We start from the raw sequence: 19,120 nt of genomic DNA, 5'->3' as shown, positions 1-19,120 counted from the left end.
TATTTATTACAAAGCTAAAGTATAGAGTGATTTCCATTTGTACTTGATAGATATTGGCAGTTTCTGATATAATCAGATTGCAGGATCAGTTACTAGAAAACCCAATCTGGTAGCTAACAGCTATTTCAGCATGCAAATGTGTAGTACTTTTTTCTTTTTGTGTGAAAACAACATTCTTTGACATTAGTATTCTTAGCATAATAATATGTTAGTAGGGAAATAGAAAAATGTACCTTGCTATGTGACAGTCACTAGTCATATTTTTAGTATATTCTGGCCCTAAAAGAGAAATGAATGAAACAGATGCATTTGTGTTTGAACTTTTTAAATTTGAATACATTTAATGGTTGCAATCCTTCAGCCAAGGTGCTAATATAGAATTAATAGTCTTTACATTATACAAAACTCTCAATTGTCACATTTTAATACTTAAGGTAGCCACTAATTCCCAGATGTAGTGACAGAATGTTAGCTCACTCATATTCTACTTTCTCTTTCAGGGTGCAATACACGTTAATGACAGGGTAGTGCCTCAGCCACCCCTTCAAAAATTATCTGCAGAGAAGCTGACAAGAGAAGGTGCTTTCCTGTTGGACTGCGGCTCTGTAAGCACCTCTGTAACAATGTTCTCCTGTTCCAGTAGGTCCATGGGAAGCACTGGTGCTATTGCAGGGAGGGAAGAAGACCAGGGCCAGACAGTAAATGGGTACTCACATGAGCCTACCTTAGGACGTTTCTATTTGGACATCTTATTTATCATAGGTTAATCCATTTTTATTATAGTTGATTGCATATGCTTGATAAAGAGAAACAAGACCCTGAGAATCATAAAATTCAAAATGACCTCAAGAGTAGTTCAAATTATACCAATTGTCAGAAATCTCAAGAGATTCAGAAGTAGCTATGTGATGGGGCCGGCAGGTAAAGAGTGTGTCAGAATGGCCAGACAGCTGCAAATTGTTCCTATGAGCAGGAAAAGGGTTTGGATAGCCACAGAGGAGGGACAACCCCCAAAAGTTGAAAGTACAGAAAGTGATTGAAATACAGCATTACCTTCCTGTGGGGAAATCAGTGAAGAAGAAGGTAAAATACATTTAATAGGCAGCCTTGAAATTTAAGTGAAGATGTAAACCACCACCTGGATCCTTCTATGTAGCTCCACTGTGTGCTGACTTTGGGTTTCATTCCTTCTTTTGTGTTTCTTCCTACAGTATTTTAAATTGTGTTTCTTTTGACTGTATTTTAAATAATTCATTTGACCTTTTTTTCATGACTTCTCTTATTAGTTATACAGGGAGGTGGGTTTCATTGTGACTTTTCCACACATTGTACTGCAATCAGCTTTAACCTATTACTTTGCCTTCCTAAAACAATTTGAACAGGTTTTATTGTTCAATTTTTCTATATGCAGGTCATCTTCTCTGACCATATTCATCCTCTTGTTAGCTAAACTCCCTCTAGCTGTGCCTCCCACTGTCCCCAACAGAGCCTGTTTCTCCATTCTCACCTCTGTAGCTCCCTACTTATCAACAGCTTTCATTGAAGTTCTTTAACTTGTTGTTACATATAGTTATGTGTGATAATTGTAAGAGAATTAACTGTAATTAATTAATGTTAACTATTGGTGCATTTAAATATTTTGTTGATTTCTGTTTTAGGTGTTTTACATTTGGATTGGCAAAGGCTGTGACAATAACTTCATAGAGGAAGTGCTTGGATGTCCTAATTTTGCATCAATACCACAGAAAATGGTCAGTGGACTTTAGACTTTTTGTGTATGTGTGCTAGTACTGGGGCTTGAACTCAGTGCCTAAGCACTGTCCTTGAATTTTTTGCTCAAAGCTAGTGCTCTAACCAGCTGGTTAATTGGAAATGAGATTGTCGCAGACTTTTCCTGCATGGGCTGGCTTTGAATCACAATCCTCAGATCTCAGCCTCCCGAGTAACTAAGATTACTTGTCTTTAATGTTTTCGTTGACATAAGGTTTATGTGGTGAGCTTAGCTGTTTTCATGTGTATGATTTCAATGGCTTTTAGTATATTCATAATGTTTTACAACCATTACCACCATCTAATTTCAGAACATTTCTTTTCATCACAGAGTACTCATTTTTGCTTTCTCTCTGGCAGCTAGTGCTGTGTTTTTTATTCATTAGCTTGCTGTTGTGGACATGTCACGTTGAATGACTCAACATGTGATCTCTGTGTTTGGCCTCTTTCACTTCATGCATGCCTGGCTTACACCAGTACTCTGTTCTTTATGACTGGAACTAGTCTGTGGTTGGAAGTTTGCTTGTTTCTTTGGGAGGGAGGCTTTTTTGAATGACGCTACACGAACACTTGTGTGCAAGCTGTGCCCCTGGCATTTTCAGCACTCGCACGTCCACACCAAGGATGGAACTGCCAAACTCTCCCCAGCAATTTTAACTTCTAACTTAAATTATTATCTGCAGACTTCTATTAAAGTACTCTGTTGGTTAAAGTAATGTTACTTTTTTCAGTATGCCCTTAACCAACACAAAGAAATAGGATTTTGAAAGCAGCTCTGTATGTTTAATTGAAATGAAAGATCTACTTTATTTTTGAGTATTGTAAATATGTTCTTTTTTTCTGCAATTCATAGGCATTCAGTTAGTCCTTATTATGATCTTTTGTTTGTTTTTTTTACTTTGAAAATTAATCCCATTTCTAAGATACAACAAATCATAGTATTAAGGAAATATTTGAAAAGGAAGAACAGTCAACAAAGGGGAAAGGTATATGACAAATACGTCTTACTAAATAGATAGTAAACCTTATCTGAAGCTGCAGTTATTTAAGCACGGTGATACTGGCACAATAAGCAAATCAGTGGAACCAGTTAAGAGTGCAGAAAGGAGGGCTGGGAAGGTGGCTCAGTGGTAGAGCGCTTGCCTTGCATGCATGAGGCCCTGGGTTCGATTCCTCAGCACCACATAAGCAAAAAGAAAAAAGCCAGAAGTGGCTCTGTGGCTCAAGTGGTAGAGCGCTAGCCTTGAGCTGAAGAGCTGAGGGACAGTGCCCAGGCCCAGAGTTCAGGCCCCATGACCGGACCCAAAAAAAAAAAAAAAAGAGTGCAGAAAGGGTTTTGATTCATGAAGAATACTTCAGAACACTGTGGTAAAATAGAATATTACAAAAATCAGCTTGAGACCATTGATTAAGCCACTAGGAGAAAAGACACAGCTGGATATTTACCTTAGTCCTTGCAGTATATGACTCTCAAATAAAGAGAACATTTCAACATTTTTTTAAAAGAAAAAGAGGCCAGATGTGGTGGCACACACTTGTAATCTAAGCTACTCAGGAGGCAGAGAACAGGTAGATTGTGGTTCATGGTTTAAGACTAACATGGGCACAAAGTTGCCCCATCTCAGAACAAGCCAGGCATGACGGTACACGGCTATAAGCCCAGCTTCATAGGAGTTATAGCTAGAGGACCAAGTACAAAAAGCATGTCCCTATCCAAAAAATAACTAGAAGCAAAGAAGGACTGAGAATGTGGCTCATATGGTAGAATCCCTGACTAGCAAGCAGGAGGCCTGAGTTCAGGTTCTGGTAAAGATAAAAACTAAACCCTAAGCCAGGCACTGGTGGCGCACACCTATAATCCTAGCTACTCGGGAGGCTGAGATCACGATTCAAAGGAAAATCCTGAGACTCTTTTATCTCCAATAAACCACTTGAAAACCGGAAGTGGCACTGTGGTTCAAGCAGTAGAGCGCTCACCTTGAGCTGAAGAGTGCAGGGACAGTACCCAGGCCCAGAGTTCAAGTGCCACAACCCACCAAAAAATAAAAATAAAATAAATTTTAAAAAAAATCCTAGGAGGATGTCAAATGAAACATTTATACATATATAGTATTAAAATACAAAGACCTTTGGAAGCCATTTACCAAAAAATTAACATAGCTTAGAGAATAAATATAAAACATTTCTATTTTTAAGCCGGGCGCTGGTGGCTCACGCCTGTAATCCTAGCTACTCAGGAGGCTGAGATCTGAGGATCGCGGTTCAAAGCCAGCCCGGGCAGGAGAGACCGTGAGACTCCTATCTCCAATAAACCACCAGAAAACCGGAAGTGGCGCTGTAGCTCAAGTGGTAGAGCGCTCGCCTTGAGCTGAAGAGCTGAGGGACAGCGCCCAGGCCCAGAGTTCAAGCCCCACGACCGACAAAAAAAAAAAAAATTTCTATTTTTAATAAAGCCAAAAGGTAAGCAATAAAAATATGAGATTATCTGTATTTTTATTTATTTTTGTACCAGTCCTGGGCTTGAACTCAGGGCCTGGCACTGTCCCTGAGCTTTATTTGCTCAAGGCTGGCACTTTGCCACTGGAGCCACAGCTCCACTTCCCACTTTTTGGTGGTTAATTAGGTAAGATTCTCAACAGACTTTCCTACCTGGGCTGGCTTTGAACTACAGTCCTCAGATTTCAGCCTCTCAAGTAACTAGGATTACAGGCCTGAACCACTAGTAGTCAGATTTTTTGTTTTTTATTTATTTTGAAAAAATGCTTAAACTCTTGTGGAGACCTATTTGACAACATCTGTTAAAATTAAAATCATATACTACATGATTCAGTAAATTGTTCTGGGAATGTGGCTTAGTGGTAGTGTGCTTCCCTAGTATACATGAAGCCCTGGGTTCAATTCTTCACTACCACATAAACAGAAAAAGCCAGAAGTGGCACTTTGGCTCAAGTGGTAGAGCGCTAGCCTTCATCAAAGAGAGGCTCAAGGACAGTGCCCACGCCCTGAGTTCAAGTTCCAGGACTGGCAAAAAATTATAGATAGATAGATAGATAGATATCATAAATATACTCATAAAAATATAGCTATGTACACAAATGTGTATAGCATTAAATAGGTAGGTTATCTGGGCACTTACTGAAAAGGGATATTAACATGAAAAAAATCTATAGTGTGATCCATTTTTATTTTCAAAAATATGTTCACTAGATCCCTTCTGAAACAGTAGCTGAGTGTAGTGGTATGCCTGCCATCCCAGCTACAGTAGGAAGCATAAATAAGAATTGAAGGCTGGAAAGGGCAAAAAGGTCCAAAACAGCCCGAGCAAAAAGGACTTGAGGCATGTTTCAAGTGGGAAAGCAATGTATACATCCAGCCTGTTCTTACATTCCTTGCTTCAAAATTTTAAATGAAAGAAACATGAAATTCTCCCAGAGTAGTAGTTTTTCACATGAAGTACAATGTATGACTATTATTGGGGTTGGAAACTTTGTGTTATCTACCTTCATGTGACTATCACCATCAGAAAAAGCATGAAGATGTGGCGTAGTGCTTGTGATATGTAGATATTGGGGAGGTTTTATTCACTTGTCTAAAAAATATATTCAGGTAAAATGTAATGACACATCTCTTAGTAAACATGGCTTAAACTGATTTGCTGCAAGCTAAACTTCATTGGTGTGGTGTGATTTGGTGTTATGCCTGCAGAATTGCCAGAATAATTTCCTTTCTTTTCTTTCCAGACACATCTTCCAGAGCTGGACACACTTTCGTCCGAAAGAACCAGGTCCTTTATAACTTGGCTCAGAGACAGCAGACCGCTAAGCCCAGTCCTTCATATGGTAAAGTAAGTACATCTACAACTTCTCCTGCACAAACTGAGCAGGATTTCTTCGTCTTTTTTTTTTTTTAATTATTATTATCTTTATGTAGTTGTACAGAGGAGTTGCATTCAACAAAGCGGCTTATGAATATATCTTGATCACAGTCACCCCTTTCAGCATCCTCCCTCCTCCCTCTTGGCCCACCCCTTCCCTCACTTTTCTTAATAATGTAGGCTATACAGTGAATTCTTGACCGAAGTCTTTCCCCTTCCTTCATTACTCTGCCCCTCTCCCCTTGACACCACCCCATTGTTCTTAAGTACCTGTTTCCTGGTGTTTATTTTGTTCAACTTTGCCTTTCTAAGAAATTACACTATTTGCTTTCTCCCTTGAATCTTACCATATTTCAGTTAATCCATTTGTGTATACTTGAATACCACCCAATATATTTACTTACATGTTTATAAACTAAGCGAAAACATGGAACCTTTGGGTCTTTGGGCCTGACTTACTTCACTTAACATAATGTTTTCCAGATCCTTCCATTTCTTTGCAAATGATGTAATTTTCTTTCTAATGGAAGAGTAAAATTCCATTGTGTACATGTGCCACATTTTCTTGATCCATTCATCCACTGTGGGACATCTGGGCCGATTCTGTGGAAAGTCTGCAGTGGACATGATAGTCTGAGCAAGATTTCTTATCCTCAAAGTAGACATTAAATGACACCAGAATACATCCTCAGGATAGAATATCATTCCCTGGCCAGTGAGTCCTGTCATGAATCTCTCTTCCCTTTGCTCTCTTTCAGAGATGAGAGTCCTGCCAAAGCAGAATTTTTTCAACACTTAATTGAAGATCGGACAGAAGCCGCATTCTCTTACTATGAATTTTTGCTTCATGTTCAGCAGCAGATTTGTAAGTGAAATAGAATAAAATTGAACAAGAAGACAAAGATGCATAGCCTAGGCGAAGTCTGATCTTCCAGAGGAGCATATAGCGGGCTGGGAAGGAAGCATTCTCTGTTACTCAGCAGTGCCCTGCTCTGCCGGAGGTGCTGGCAGGAGGGAGGGGAAGGAGGGCTTGGCCTATGTTAACGGCAGTGATGATGCTGTTTCACTAAGTATGTTTCAGTTGGTTTCTACACATTTCCAGTAGTGCAGTCGGGAGATTTATGTAGCTGTGTGGAATGACATGTCATAATGTAACATTAGATCATTTTTCTCCTTAATATAACATTTCTGGACTTGAACTCTGACAAGAGATGCCAAAAGGCAGTGGTACTGTGTTACTCGTTTATATGAATTACTTTTTAACAAGGAATGATTCGTATTCATTAAATGAATTGAACATTTTCTCTGTAAAAACAATAGAATTTCAGTACATGAGCTATAGAATATATACATATATATATATATAATGTACATAAGCGTTCCATTTGTAAAGAAAATGTAAAAAATGTAACTACAGAATATGAATTGCTTAAACTGTGCTACATTGTTGGATGACAACTCTTTTTGTCGCAGTTAGAGAATGAGGTTGACTAATGCATATTATGAATTGAGTCCACAAAAGAAACACAAAACCCTTTGTAATTCTGTTAAATCTTTTATGTGGATTTATTTATGATCAGCCTACTAATTAAAAATATTTTGCTTGACAATGGTTTGGTGTTGTTTTGTTTGTTTGGGTTTTTTGGTTAGAAGTTTTTGTGCTTGGGATTTCGTGGTCTTTTTACAGATAGACTACAATGAAGTTACTTCTTAGAGGAAATACAGTGCTACCGTATTTCAGTTAGGAATCTGTAAATCCATACATTTCATTGGTTATCTGTTGGTATTCTAGAAACAAATGGTGCTATTTTCAAAATATATGTAATTACTTGGCTCAGGCGGTAGAGTGCTCACCATGAACTGAAGAGCGCAGGGACAGCGTCCAAGCCCAGAGTTCAAGCCCCACGACCGACAAAAAATATATGTGTGTGTGTGTGTGTGTGTGTGTGTGTAATTACTAAGCATAATCTTAAACTGTCTTACTCATTTAAATTAAGCATTTCCCCTTATACTTGTAATAAGAAAACTTTAATAACATACTTGATTATTCTTTTAGACTTGAAGATTACATCATGAATTTTGATAGTGTTTTTGTTTTAATCAAATCTTATTCACTAATAGCTTATTTATAATTAAAAAAACTGCTGGACGTAGTAACACTTTGGGTTTAGAATGCGGTTTTATCTTGTATACCACAAAAGTCCCTGTTGGTGACTTTTGAAGAAAAGCTATTAGTGGGTGTTGATAATTCTTGTTGGTTTTATGCTTTGGTGGATCTCTTTTCTTTTAGATAAAAATAAAAGAGCTCTCACAGTCTGTAATGGAAATGAGAGGTTAAATGACTCACCCTAAGTGACATTGCTTACTAATTAGTGACAGAGCTGGTAATAAGAGGCAAATGTTCTCCCCACCCACCACCTACACCCACTCTGCCCCCCACTCCTAGCACTGTACTTCATCCCTCTAAGAAGAATGGTACTGACTAAGCATCAGGAGAAGCTGCAACTAAACACTGACATTTGACAGTAGGAAAGACAAAAACATATTTTGGCATTCACACAATATTTATGAGCAGGTAATGCTTGCCAGATACTATTTCCAGGCACAAAACATCACCACATCAACAAAGCTTAGGTCCACATGGAGAATGGAAGGCAGAGGCCAAGTGTGATGACTCCGAGAAGAGAAATGAGGCTGGGTAAGAAGACTGGGTTAATGCTGCTTTGACCATGATAGGGAAGGGCCTTCTGAAAGGTGAGTGCCTTTTTTTTAGGAAGAAAAGCTAAGTAAAGGAACTGGGTGCTTAGATGATTGTGCCTTTGGATTGCCCTTTTTGCTTAAAGATGCTGCAGACTCTCAGCAGAGCAGGTGGAAAGAGTGATGTGTCTGTCTCCTAGAAGAACCAGGTGCCCAGTTGACCATGCTGGTCAGTGCAATGGCCTGGCAGCAGTGTGGGCCATCTGGAGTTGTAAATCGTAGACTCGGGGAAAACAGCTTTGCTTAGTGTCTTTTCCCTAAGCATGTTTAATGCTTGGTGAAAAGTTGGATTTAATCAGGGTTGGGTACAAGAAAACAGAAGCAAAGGAATTAAGAAATTAGCAAGGGGAAAGGGACTTGTATGTGTAGTAAAAGTCAGTGAGCTAAGGAATGTGGTGGTTCCTTTGAGGCCAAAGAACTGTTAAGAGTATGAATATCAGGAGGAATGAATTGGAGAGATAATCAAGGTGCTTGGATTTAAAATGTGGGGAGTTAAATACTGCTGGTGTTAGATGGATTATGTCTCTGTCACTGGGCAGTTGAGGTATTTAAGAGTAGAGGAGGTCAGAGCTAAGTAGTTATACATGGATCATCTATGTGTATCCCCCTCCAATGACAGGAGTAGAGATGAGAGATGGGAGGGTTATAAAAAATTGGCAGTGGCAGCAGGTATGATATGGCTTGATGGCCTGAGTTGGAAGACCTAAAGCAGACAAGAGTGAAGAATCTGTATCCACAAATGAGGAAGAGAGGGTGCCCCTGGAGTGTGGAATCAAACCCAGCCATTCCCTGGAAGGTGTGCAAGGGAGGTGGAGTCCTCAGAAGTCACTCAACCTGCAGTATGTGGAGGGTGAAGTCAATTACCTGGGCAGAGGCATGGTGGGATTGATTGATGGGATGTAGGTAAGTCATAAGCCATTTGCTTGGTGAGGCTAAGTGTTGGTGAGAGCAAAAGGCATGCTTCCAGGAGGGCAGTTAGTTGAAACTCATTAAAGTCAGTGTTGCTTAGTGTTGGTGCTGAGAATAGGAGAAGATTTTCCCAGGGCAACTTTTTATAAATACATCCATCACTCCCCAAATCTCATATTTGACCACTTAAGAAGGGCCTTGACCAGGGATATGTACTGTATCTTAGAAGAGCATGTATACATTATGTAAATATGTGTGTCAGATACTAGTTGATGTCTCTATGTGCATGACTCTAGTGTGCTCAGGAAATGCACAGATTAGGAAAAGTGTTACGCTAAGGAAACCAAGAGCCCTTCTTTCAAAATAGCTTCCCACTAATACATTTAAACACTTAGAAAGAGATGAAAACTTACAATTAGGTTGGAAACAACATGGTGGACGCGTTCCCTGTGTCTGGCCATGGTGTGTTCTCAGCCCTCTTGGGGCAGGCCTCACGGAAGCCACATGCAGTCCTGGACCAGGACTCACAACCCGTGATCCGCCTGCCTCTGCCTTTGAGTACTGACATTACTGATGGATGTTACCCATGCTGTTCATTTCAATGAAGGCCAGTATATGATTCCTTCTCCTGGATTTGGTTTTTGGTCCTTTGTTTAAAAGTTGTTGCTATACCCAAGATCATGTTTATTTTTTTCTAGATTTTACCTTGGAGTTTTATGGTCATACCAGTTTTTTTTAATGAGCTTATTCAGAAATTTGTATTTGATGAAATCAAGGATGAAGTGCTTTATTATATCTTGTAAAATATATTTACTTGCAGATTTCTCAGAAACTACTGCTCCAACAGAAATGTAGACATGTTCATTTGTTACTTGGAACAATAATTATTTAAATTTCACAATTATTTAAATTTTGTCCATGGTATCCATTATATCTAAAGAGTAGGAAAGTTGTCAGGCCACTGGTGGCTCATACCTGTAATTCTAGCTGCTCAGGAGGTTGACATCTGAGGACTGCAGTTCGAAGCTACCCCAAGCAGAAAGTCTGTGAGACTTGGATTTCCAGTTAACCACCAGAAAAGCTAGAAGTGGTGCTGTGGCTTACATGGAATAGTAAGCTAACTTTGAGCAAAAGGAGCTCAGGGACAGCCGTCAGGCCCAGAGTTCAAGCCCCCTGAGGACACACAAAAAAGGCAGGAAAACAAGTATAAGCATAATGCACACTTTATGTTTTGGCTTTTGTAAAACTGCTCATTGCAAATACACATATACAGTGATTTGGCATCTTTTGAAAGCAGTTCCATTGCTTGCTTATTTTACTTTTCCATCATTACATTGTAATGGCTGAAGTGTCCTTACGAAAATTCCTTTTACAAATGCTCCCTGGATGCTGGCCGCCGGTGGCTCATGCCTGTAATCCTAACTATTCAGGAGGCTGAGATCTGAAGATCATGGTTCAAAGCCTGCCTGGGCAGGAAAGTCCGTGAGATTCTTATCTCCAATAAACCACCAGAAAACCAGAAGTGGTGCTGTGGCTCGTGGTAGAGCACTAGCCTTGATCTGAAATGCTCAGGGACAGCGCCCAGGCCCAGAGTTCAAGACCCACGACTGACAAAAGAAAAGAAAAAAAAAAAGCTCCCTGAAATAGCACGTTACATTAAGTAAGATAGTCACTGTCCTTTAAGGCAATAACAACAAAAAATGCTTGTTAAACATATTCCTGGATAGAATTTTTGTTTTCTTTTTTGGTACTGAACTCAGAGCCTAGGTGCTATTCCTAAGCTTTTTTAGCTCAAGGTTGGTGCTCTACCAACTTAGCCATCGCTCCACTTCTGGCTTTTTGTTGATTAACTGGCAATGAGTCTAATGGACTTTTCTGCCTGATATGGTGGAGGACGTAAAGATGGAATATGATATTTGACTTGGATTGTGTAAAATGGATAATGATTTTAAGATATAAATGTAAGTGTGCTATGGATAAAACTTCCCTGGTAACTCATTACTTTAGCTAGTAACTGTAATTGTAACTCTGTAACTCCATAACCCTGTAACTGTAACTCTGCTTCTGCTGTTTTCTAAGCAATGGGAGCCCTAACCCAAAGGACCATCCCCACCCTTTGTTCTGTTCCCCTGCTTCCCACCAGCAAAACCTTGGCAGGAAATTTAAACTTAAGGTGTGCATTTCTTGTAATCATTGGCTAAAACCAACACCCAACCTCCCCTTTTCCCCGCCCTAGCCCAAAATGCTTAAAAGCCCATATGGGCTGGCCCTCAGGGCCGTTTCCTGGGATCCCAACTCCAGGTGTGGTCCTGGCGTGTCAGCACTTTTGGTGCTCAATAAAATCTTTTACATTTTCAGGGCTGGGAAGGTGATTCAGTGGTAGAGCGCTTGCCTTGCATGCATGAGGCTCTAGGTTGGATTCCTCAGCACCACATAAGCAGAAGAAAGAAAGAAAAAGCCGGAAGTGGTGCTATGGCTCAAGTGGTAGCGTGCTAGCCTTAAGCTGAAGACCTGAGGGACAGCACCCAGGCCCAGAGTTCAGGCCCCACGACTGGACCCAAAAAATCTTTCATATTTTCACTGTGGACTGAGTGGTCTCACTGCCCAGGGTGGCTTTGAACCTTGATCCTCAGATCTCAACTTCCTGAGTAGCTAGGATTACAAGCATGAACCATTCTGCCTTATTTACATTGTCTGTAATTGCCTCTGCATGAGCTGCATACAGCCAGAACCTAACCCTGTGGTATATGTTCATATTGCAATACAATCTCTGGTCCTATACTTTGAACCAAAATACTAAGTTGGAGCTGGGCACTGATGATTCACACATCTTAGCTACTCAGGAGGCTGAGATCTGCAAATTGTGATTTAAAGCCATTCTGGGCAAACAAATCCTCCAATTAACCAGCAAAAGAGGGGAGACTGGAGGCATGGCTCAGTAGTAAAATGCCAGCCATGGTTGAAAAAGCCCAGCGCAAGTGCAAGGCCCTCATACGGGCACAAAACAAAAAACGAAGTTGGCCAACTTATTAGTATATGAAAAAAGACTTTTGAGTCAAAACCATGTGTCTCTGTACCCAAACTAAAGATAGCTCCAATTCAACTTACTCCTGTGTAGACCCTTGAGAAAGGCCAGACCCCCATTGCCACCCAATATACAGGCATGTGTGACAGAACAGGCTGGGGAGGAAAGATGGAGCAGTTTTAGCTATTCCAATTAAGGTATCTTTGTAGAAATAGTGGTCACATAAGCACATTGCTATGCGTACACACACACACTCCTATCCCTGGGCTTTAGGAGAGCTTTGGCAAGTGAACAGCCTGAAGCTTAAGTGTCCTTAGCTTCTGAGTAAATTCAATGTGCTGGCTCCTAACTGCTGTTATGACTACTCCTTTGCACTTAGCACTTGCACACTTTGAAGTCTTCAGCACTGATTTTATTTGCACCGTGTCTCCCTCCCCAGTTAGATTATGCATGCCAGGGCCAGTGCTGGGCTTTACTAGTCTTTGGGCGCCTAGCACGGTAGCTGCTTTAAATTAAAGATTCTGTCAATGATAAACAATGAAAGTACGCTTATGGGAAGGAAGAGATGTGACAAATTTAAAACTGTGACTGGAAGTTGTAGATTAGAAGGCAGAATAACAATACACAGAGACAGGAAGTGCTCATGCCAAGTGCTAGAGAGTGAGGACTAGCAACTTCAAATTAATGAGCTGCTTACGAAGTGAGGATCCTGGTTTGAAGCCAGCCTGAGCTGCAAAGCTCATGAGACTCTTACCAACACCCAACAAAAAGGCACAAATGGAGCTGTGGCTCAAGTGCTAGTGTGCCAGCTGTGAGCACACACACAAACACAAAAACAAAACCCCAAACAAAGTGCCTAGGTGTTATTTTCAAGCCCCAGGACCAGCACCAGATAAAAGTTTATTTGTCCACCATTACATGCTTGTGGAGGTCATCTACCACACACCCTAGCTGTCTACAACACCCAGAGGAGCTCAGCAATTTGCTGACTTTGTCCTAGTGGCAGATTCTAAACTGAAAATAGGCATCTTCTCTCCTTTCCACATTTTTAAGAAAAAAAAAAAAACACTTTTTTTGGAGTACTAGTTTATAGCAAAAAACCACTCAAGTAAAGTCATTTATTTTCCCCTAGGAACTTTCTGTCTCCAGCGACACTAACTGCCCAGGGATATTAGATTTTCCAAACCCTAGTGCTGCTTAACTCAATTAGTCTTTAAAGGTCTTGTTCCCTAACCAGCCTCAGTTGATCTTTCTGTGGTGCTCTAATCTCTGAAAAGGGGTGGAGATTAGGGTTTGGGGGACACTTGTGGGCTCAGGGGAGGAGAAAGGCAATTAAGAGATTAAAGCAATTAGAGATGAACAGAGCCTAAGTAACAGTTTTACTTATTCAGCCTGGACCTTATCTTCCTCACCCCCAGGCGTAGATGTTATCTATAGGAAATGGTAGCTGAGAGCAGGTGAAACCTATCCCCAGGCTTTATTTAGGAAACTTAGAACACTTGTTTTGAGTCCTGTTTTTCCAGTTTTTTTTTCTTCCTGGTTTTCAGTGGAAAAAGTTTTAGTATCTCAGACATTTCCAGGGGTTTTCTGTTTTGTTTTCAATTCATGGTGATCCTCTGGAGAAGCGGACACCTGTATTCTGTGACAGCTTTGATTCATTGGCCCCAGCTCTGGCAGGTTGGGCCAATGAAAACACAGGATCCCAGGAGAGCAGTGTCGCCTAGTGCATGTTTCAGAAGACCGATGCCCCACCCGGGCTGTGCCCCAAACGCTGGCGAGTGAGCCGGAGTCAGACCCCAGCCGGAGCCTGGGAGGCCCCTGGGAGGTGGGATCTGGACGATCCCGCCCGGGCCCGCCGGGGACCCGGGACGCCCAGGCCCGGGCCGGGCAGCCCTGCCAGGCGGGGGACCTGGACGATCCCGCCCGGGTCCGCCGGGGACCCGGGACGCCCAGGCCCGGGCCGGGCAGCCCTGCCAGGCGGGGGCTGCAATGGGCAGCGCAAGGCTCCTAGCAATAGTGGAGACGCTGGAAAGCAGTAGTTGGCCAGGTGTGGATCTCTTGTTCTGGATTGTTCCAAAGAAGCATCTGCAGGAAACGCCTGCCCTGCAAAACCCCAGCTTGGGAGAGCAGCGTTGGCTCGTTCTTCGCTCGAGTTCGAACCCGAGGCCCTTCCCGGGCTCTCTGAGCCCGGCCCCGGGGCCCTCGTGGCTCGGTACTGTTCAGATGGGGACGCCTTCGCCCGGGAGAGCTGAGGAAGACCGTGCTCCTGCTCTCTCTGCCTTTTTTTTGTTTTTTTGTCGGAGGGGGGAAAATCCCGGGCCGGGGCCCCGCCCTCCCGCCCGCCCGCGCCCACGCCGCGCCCGGCCGCCGGCTCGGAGCCGCCCCGCGCGCACCGCGGCGCCCGCGAGCCAGGCATGCTCGCGACGAGGCTGTGGCGCGGGCCACCGCGGCGGCCGCCGAGCCCCCGCGCCCCGCGCCCCGCGCGTCCGCCGGCGTCCCGGGTAAGCGCGGGGCCCCCAGGCGGCGCGGGCGGGCGGCTGCAAAGTTTGCGTCGGGCAAGTTTGGCGGGAGCGGCCCGGAGGCCCACAGGTGGTGGCGGGGCCGGCGCGGGGCGCGGGGTCCCCCCGGGTCTCCCCCCTGCCCCGATCAGAAGCTTCCCGCAAAGCGCGAGCACCCCGCTCCCCCATGGGGAAGGGTTGGGGGGGCGGCCTGCGGGCGCCCGACCGGACAGACACACACCCTGACACCCAGACCGACACCTGGGTCGGAGGGCGCCGGCCCGGGCTGGAGGGGGGGCCCGGGGCGTGGGGTTGGGTGCACTTCCCGTCCTCTCTCCATCGAGGCTCAGATTGGTTTCGGATGGCGATGAAGAAAAATGCAAAGTAGGCAGTGTGATTGTTCTGGTCACTTCCACTTCCTGGCTTGTTTGTTTGTTTGTTGGGGGGAGCAGATCTTGCTTTGTTTTTATTTGCCTCCCAGGGTCTCAGGGCGTCCGAGTGGAATTGATGCAGGAAATGTGTAAACAGATTTAAAAAAAAAAAAATGGTTCCCCTTGAATGCAAGCCAGGGGAAGAAGGGTCATGGTATTATGAAACTGGGCCAAACTCCTTCCAATGTAAAATGGTAGACTTAGTAAAGAGATTGGGGGGGGAGGGCAGATGCTTTTTGTGATGGTACTTTTGTCTCCTTGTTTCTTTGTTTGGGGGGGGGGGGGGAGAAGATGGGGAATGGGGATAGTATTAGGGTTTGAGCTCAGGATCTCATGATTGCCAGACCCAGACAAGGTTCTGTGCCTTTTTGCTTGCATTATTTTGGGGGGAATTAAGTCTCCAGGTCCTCTGGCTGGACTGGCAGGATTGGTAATCATCATCCTTATCTCTGCTGTAGCCGAGATGACAGACAGGCACTACTACTACACTGGCTTTATTTCATTGAGATAAGGTTTTGCTTTTTGCCTGGACTAGCTAGCCCAGAACTTTGATCCTCCTGATTTCTAACTCTCAAATTACTAGGATTATAGGCATGTGGCCCTTCTCGATTTTTTTTTTTTTTTTTTTTGGACACAGGGTCTCCATAAATAGCATAAGCTAAACTTGAATTGACTATGTAGCCCTGGCTACCCTCGAACCCCACACCCAACGTTTGCCTCAGCCCTAGGGAGCACTGAGGATTACAGGCGGGAGCCACCATACCTGGCTCAAATGATTGTACTCTATTAAGCCTATTTAACAATGTTGGGGTACTTGGATGGGACCAAGGAGCCCCACAAGCTAGGCTAACAATCTTACCATTAAGCTACATTCCTAGTCCTTTGACACTTCAAATAGTATTTAATGGATTCCAGCAGTGGCTGATCCTGTCTCCATTATTTCCCATCACCTGGCTGTGCCACTGTATGAAGGCTGTAAGAAGGAAAAGAAAATGACACCGTGGAGCTTCTTAGGCCTAATCATAGGGGAACAGTGCTTAGCGCTTTGGCTGTAATTAATGATGCTCTTAAGCCTTACATTTGAACGTTTTTAATTTGCAGACTTTTAAGCCACCTGTCCAAGGCAATTTACGGAACTTCAGAAGTGGAAATGTTAACATGTCTTCCCCATCTGCCAAAGCTCCCTTCCCCCAAGAACGAAGCTATGCTCATGTTTATCTCCTGTGCAGCTTTGCTTTAAAATCTAACTGTAAGGAAATTGATAGAAGTAGCCTTGGCCCCTTAGGAGGTTTAGCTTTTCTGCAAATCAGATTACCTTGCTACATCGTTTTTCAAGCTAAGATTTCACTGATCGTCTCATTGATCAGAAATGCCCCATGACTCAAGGCAAGTATTCTATGTATTTTTCCCCCACAAACATTCAAACCTCTGGAGCCTATGAAATCAGCTGGGGGGGGCGGGGGTGGGAATGTGGTTTGCAACCCAGTGGCTCCTAAAATCCTAGCTTGCAAGGACTTGTCATGAGTTAGCAGTCTTTCCCAACTGTAATTGGTATTTTCAGAAATTATGAGTGTGCCTTACCAGGAACATTTAGTAACTTTGAAAAATCTAGGGTTCCCATCCTTTTTCATAGGGAGATAATCGTCAGTACTTTACGAGCAGGGGAGAAAACAGCTCCGTTTGTTGACGTGGATATGTTTCGTGTTTTTGAAAAGAGCACGATTAGAGAATCTGTACGTCTTGTATTATCTTTGGCAGATGCATGGCTTGGTGTCTTGGTCGCATCTGGTCGCAACATGTCTGCTGCCAGCAGGTTGGCTAGGTGGTTGTCAGGGCAATCGGTGGCTCCTGCTGGGGTGTGTGTGCATGTCAGTGTATGTGTCAGGACTGGAGTGATCAAGATGCTTAGTGAATTCTCTGGAAACAGAAAGTTCTTGCCTAGCTGTGCCTTTCTGCTGCTGAGATCAAGAAACTCATACCCCCAATACAGTATTTGAATCCCTCCCCCCTGGGGGGGGGGAGAGAGAGAGTTATGTATATATATAGAGTTGGAGTTGTATATTTTGCAATTGCTTATATATTAACTGGGCTTTTTAAAAAACATCTAGAAACAAAACATAGGGATTAGAGGTGTGGCTCAGTTGATAGAGCACTAGCCAATGAGCAGAATCAGCAGGTACTGAGTTTGAGTTCTGGTCTTGGACCTAGAAAAAGAAAAAGAAAAGAAACAAAACAGGGATATGTTCAATTCTGTTCTGAGATGTTAACTTACATATTTTCATATCACTCTTTTTGGTGCTTTCCTGCTATGCCATCTCTTGGGCTTTTTCTTTTATTTATTTTTGGAACTGGTGCCTTGGGGTCTGCAATGCTGGTTTCATGGTTGTTTTGCTATTTATTATTTGCACTAGAGAAAAGACACTGATGCTGGGTGCCGGTGGCTCACGCCTGTAATCCTAGCTACTCAGGAGGCTGAGATCTGAGGATCGGAGTTCAAAGCCAGCCCGGGGAAGGAAAGTCTGTAAGACTCTTATCTCCAATTAACCACCAGAAAATTGGGAGTGGCACTGTGGCTCAAGTGGTAGAGCACTGGACCTTTGCTGAAGAGCTGAGGGACAGCACCCAGGCCTAGAGTTCAAGCCCCACAGCCGAAAAAAAAAGGAAGGAAGGAAGGACGGACACTGATGCTTTAATCTCAAAGTGCTACATCAGTTTGTCTATTAAATACTAAACATTACCATTTCAACACTTAGGAATAAGTGTTCTGTGTGTGTGTGTGTGTCTGTGTGTGTGTGTGTGTGTGAGAGAGAGAGAGAGAGAGAGAGAGAGAGAGAGAGAGAGAGGAGTGAACTTTTGGCTTTGGTGTATAAATTCCCCTTCTAAATGAGGTACTTTGCATTTGATTCTAGTCTTCTGCACAGCGCCTTGTCTTGCTGTGTTGGGCTAGGTGATCTTGAACGCCTGTAAACTCACCTTCTTTAGTTGTGGGATTGTAGGCATATATATTCCACATGCCTGGCTTGCAGCTGGATAAAATGGGATGCTTGAAAAGGAAGCTTGAAACAGGTATTGCTGGAAAAAACTGCTTTTTTCTGGAGGCTGACAGTAATAGCACTATAAACCTAGAAAAATGGTTGCAGAGAATGGTTTGCAAACAGATAACATTGGCTAGCCTTTGCTAGAGGGGTATCTGGCATTTTATAGCCCAATAACTCACTTCTGCAAATGCATAGAAGCAGTTTTCACTTTCCCCTGAAAAGGTTCAAAGGAACTCATCAGTAGCCGTTCATAGGTTTCTTCCTGAGAGCAAGGTAAGCCAGCTTCCAGTCGAGCTGCTGCTGATCTAGAGCCCGGTTCTGGTGCATCCACCTTCATGCCCAGCCAGCCTATACCCTCCCTCAATCCAGGCTGCTGAGTTCAGGCCACTTCCTTTGGCTCCTCCTGAGTTTTCAACCCTCACCATTACTGTTTCTGGGACTCCTGAGGCAGCAGGCTCCCTCCATCCCCCACGTGCTTTGCCCTGACTCTGAGTCCATGCCAGCCCACTTTTGAAGAGGTCTTGGCAAACAGAATAATGAGCTGCAGGCGTTGTGCAGCTGTGACATCACCATCCTGAGCGGTGCCTGTTGACTTCCTGTCTGGGTTCCAAGAACCACGTGACCCAGAACTATTTTCCTCCACCTCTCTCATCACCTCGGCCTGTGCACAGTAGGCACATCATAAATGCTTGTCAGGTAGAGGAATGGAGGAATGAAAGACAAAGAATGAGTGTTGTGTGAAGTTCCTTTCAGGTCTTATCTGAGTTTCCTCAGACCCACTTCATCTAGAGGGGAATCTTGAGACATTCTTAGGTACT

General features: G+C 43.3%; 2 protein-coding genes across 6 annotated transcripts in view; both read left to right on the top strand.

Moving 5' to 3' along the window:
- The window catches only part of Sec24b (SEC24 homolog B, COPII coat complex component), a 70,436-nt gene extending 63,182 nt beyond the window's left edge, over positions 1 to 7,254 (top strand). For all 5 annotated transcript variants that reach the window (XM_042701708.1, XM_042701710.1, XM_042701709.1 and 2 more), the window contains 4 exons: positions 501 to 605; positions 1,659 to 1,751; positions 5,511 to 5,614; positions 6,403 to 7,254. In XM_042701708.1, coding sequence (XP_042557642.1) covers positions 501 to 605; positions 1,659 to 1,751; positions 5,511 to 5,614; positions 6,403 to 6,517 — 417 coding nt within the window. In that variant the 3' untranslated portion in view covers positions 6,518 to 7,254. The remainder of the gene's footprint in view (positions 1 to 500; positions 606 to 1,658; positions 1,752 to 5,510; positions 5,615 to 6,402) is intronic.
- A 7,070-nt stretch (positions 7,255 to 14,324) lies between these two features.
- Positions 14,325 to 19,120, top strand: part of Mcub (mitochondrial calcium uniporter dominant negative subunit beta) — a 38,823-nt gene continuing 34,027 nt past the window's right edge. Inside the window, exons 1-2 of the mRNA XM_042701588.1 lie at positions 14,325 to 14,474; positions 14,639 to 14,836. Of these exons, the coding sequence (XP_042557522.1) occupies positions 14,325 to 14,474; positions 14,639 to 14,836 (348 nt within the window). The remainder of the gene's footprint in view (positions 14,475 to 14,638; positions 14,837 to 19,120) is intronic.

This window comes from Dipodomys spectabilis, unplaced genomic scaffold (assembly GCF_019054845.1).
Source record: "Dipodomys spectabilis isolate Male_0828 unplaced genomic scaffold, ASM1905484v1 ptg000297l, whole genome shotgun sequence".
Classification (NCBI taxonomy): Eukaryota; Metazoa; Chordata; class Mammalia; order Rodentia; family Heteromyidae; genus Dipodomys; species Dipodomys spectabilis.
Note: the sequence above shows the minus strand (reverse complement) of the source record. Positions and strands in the feature narration are given on the sequence as shown.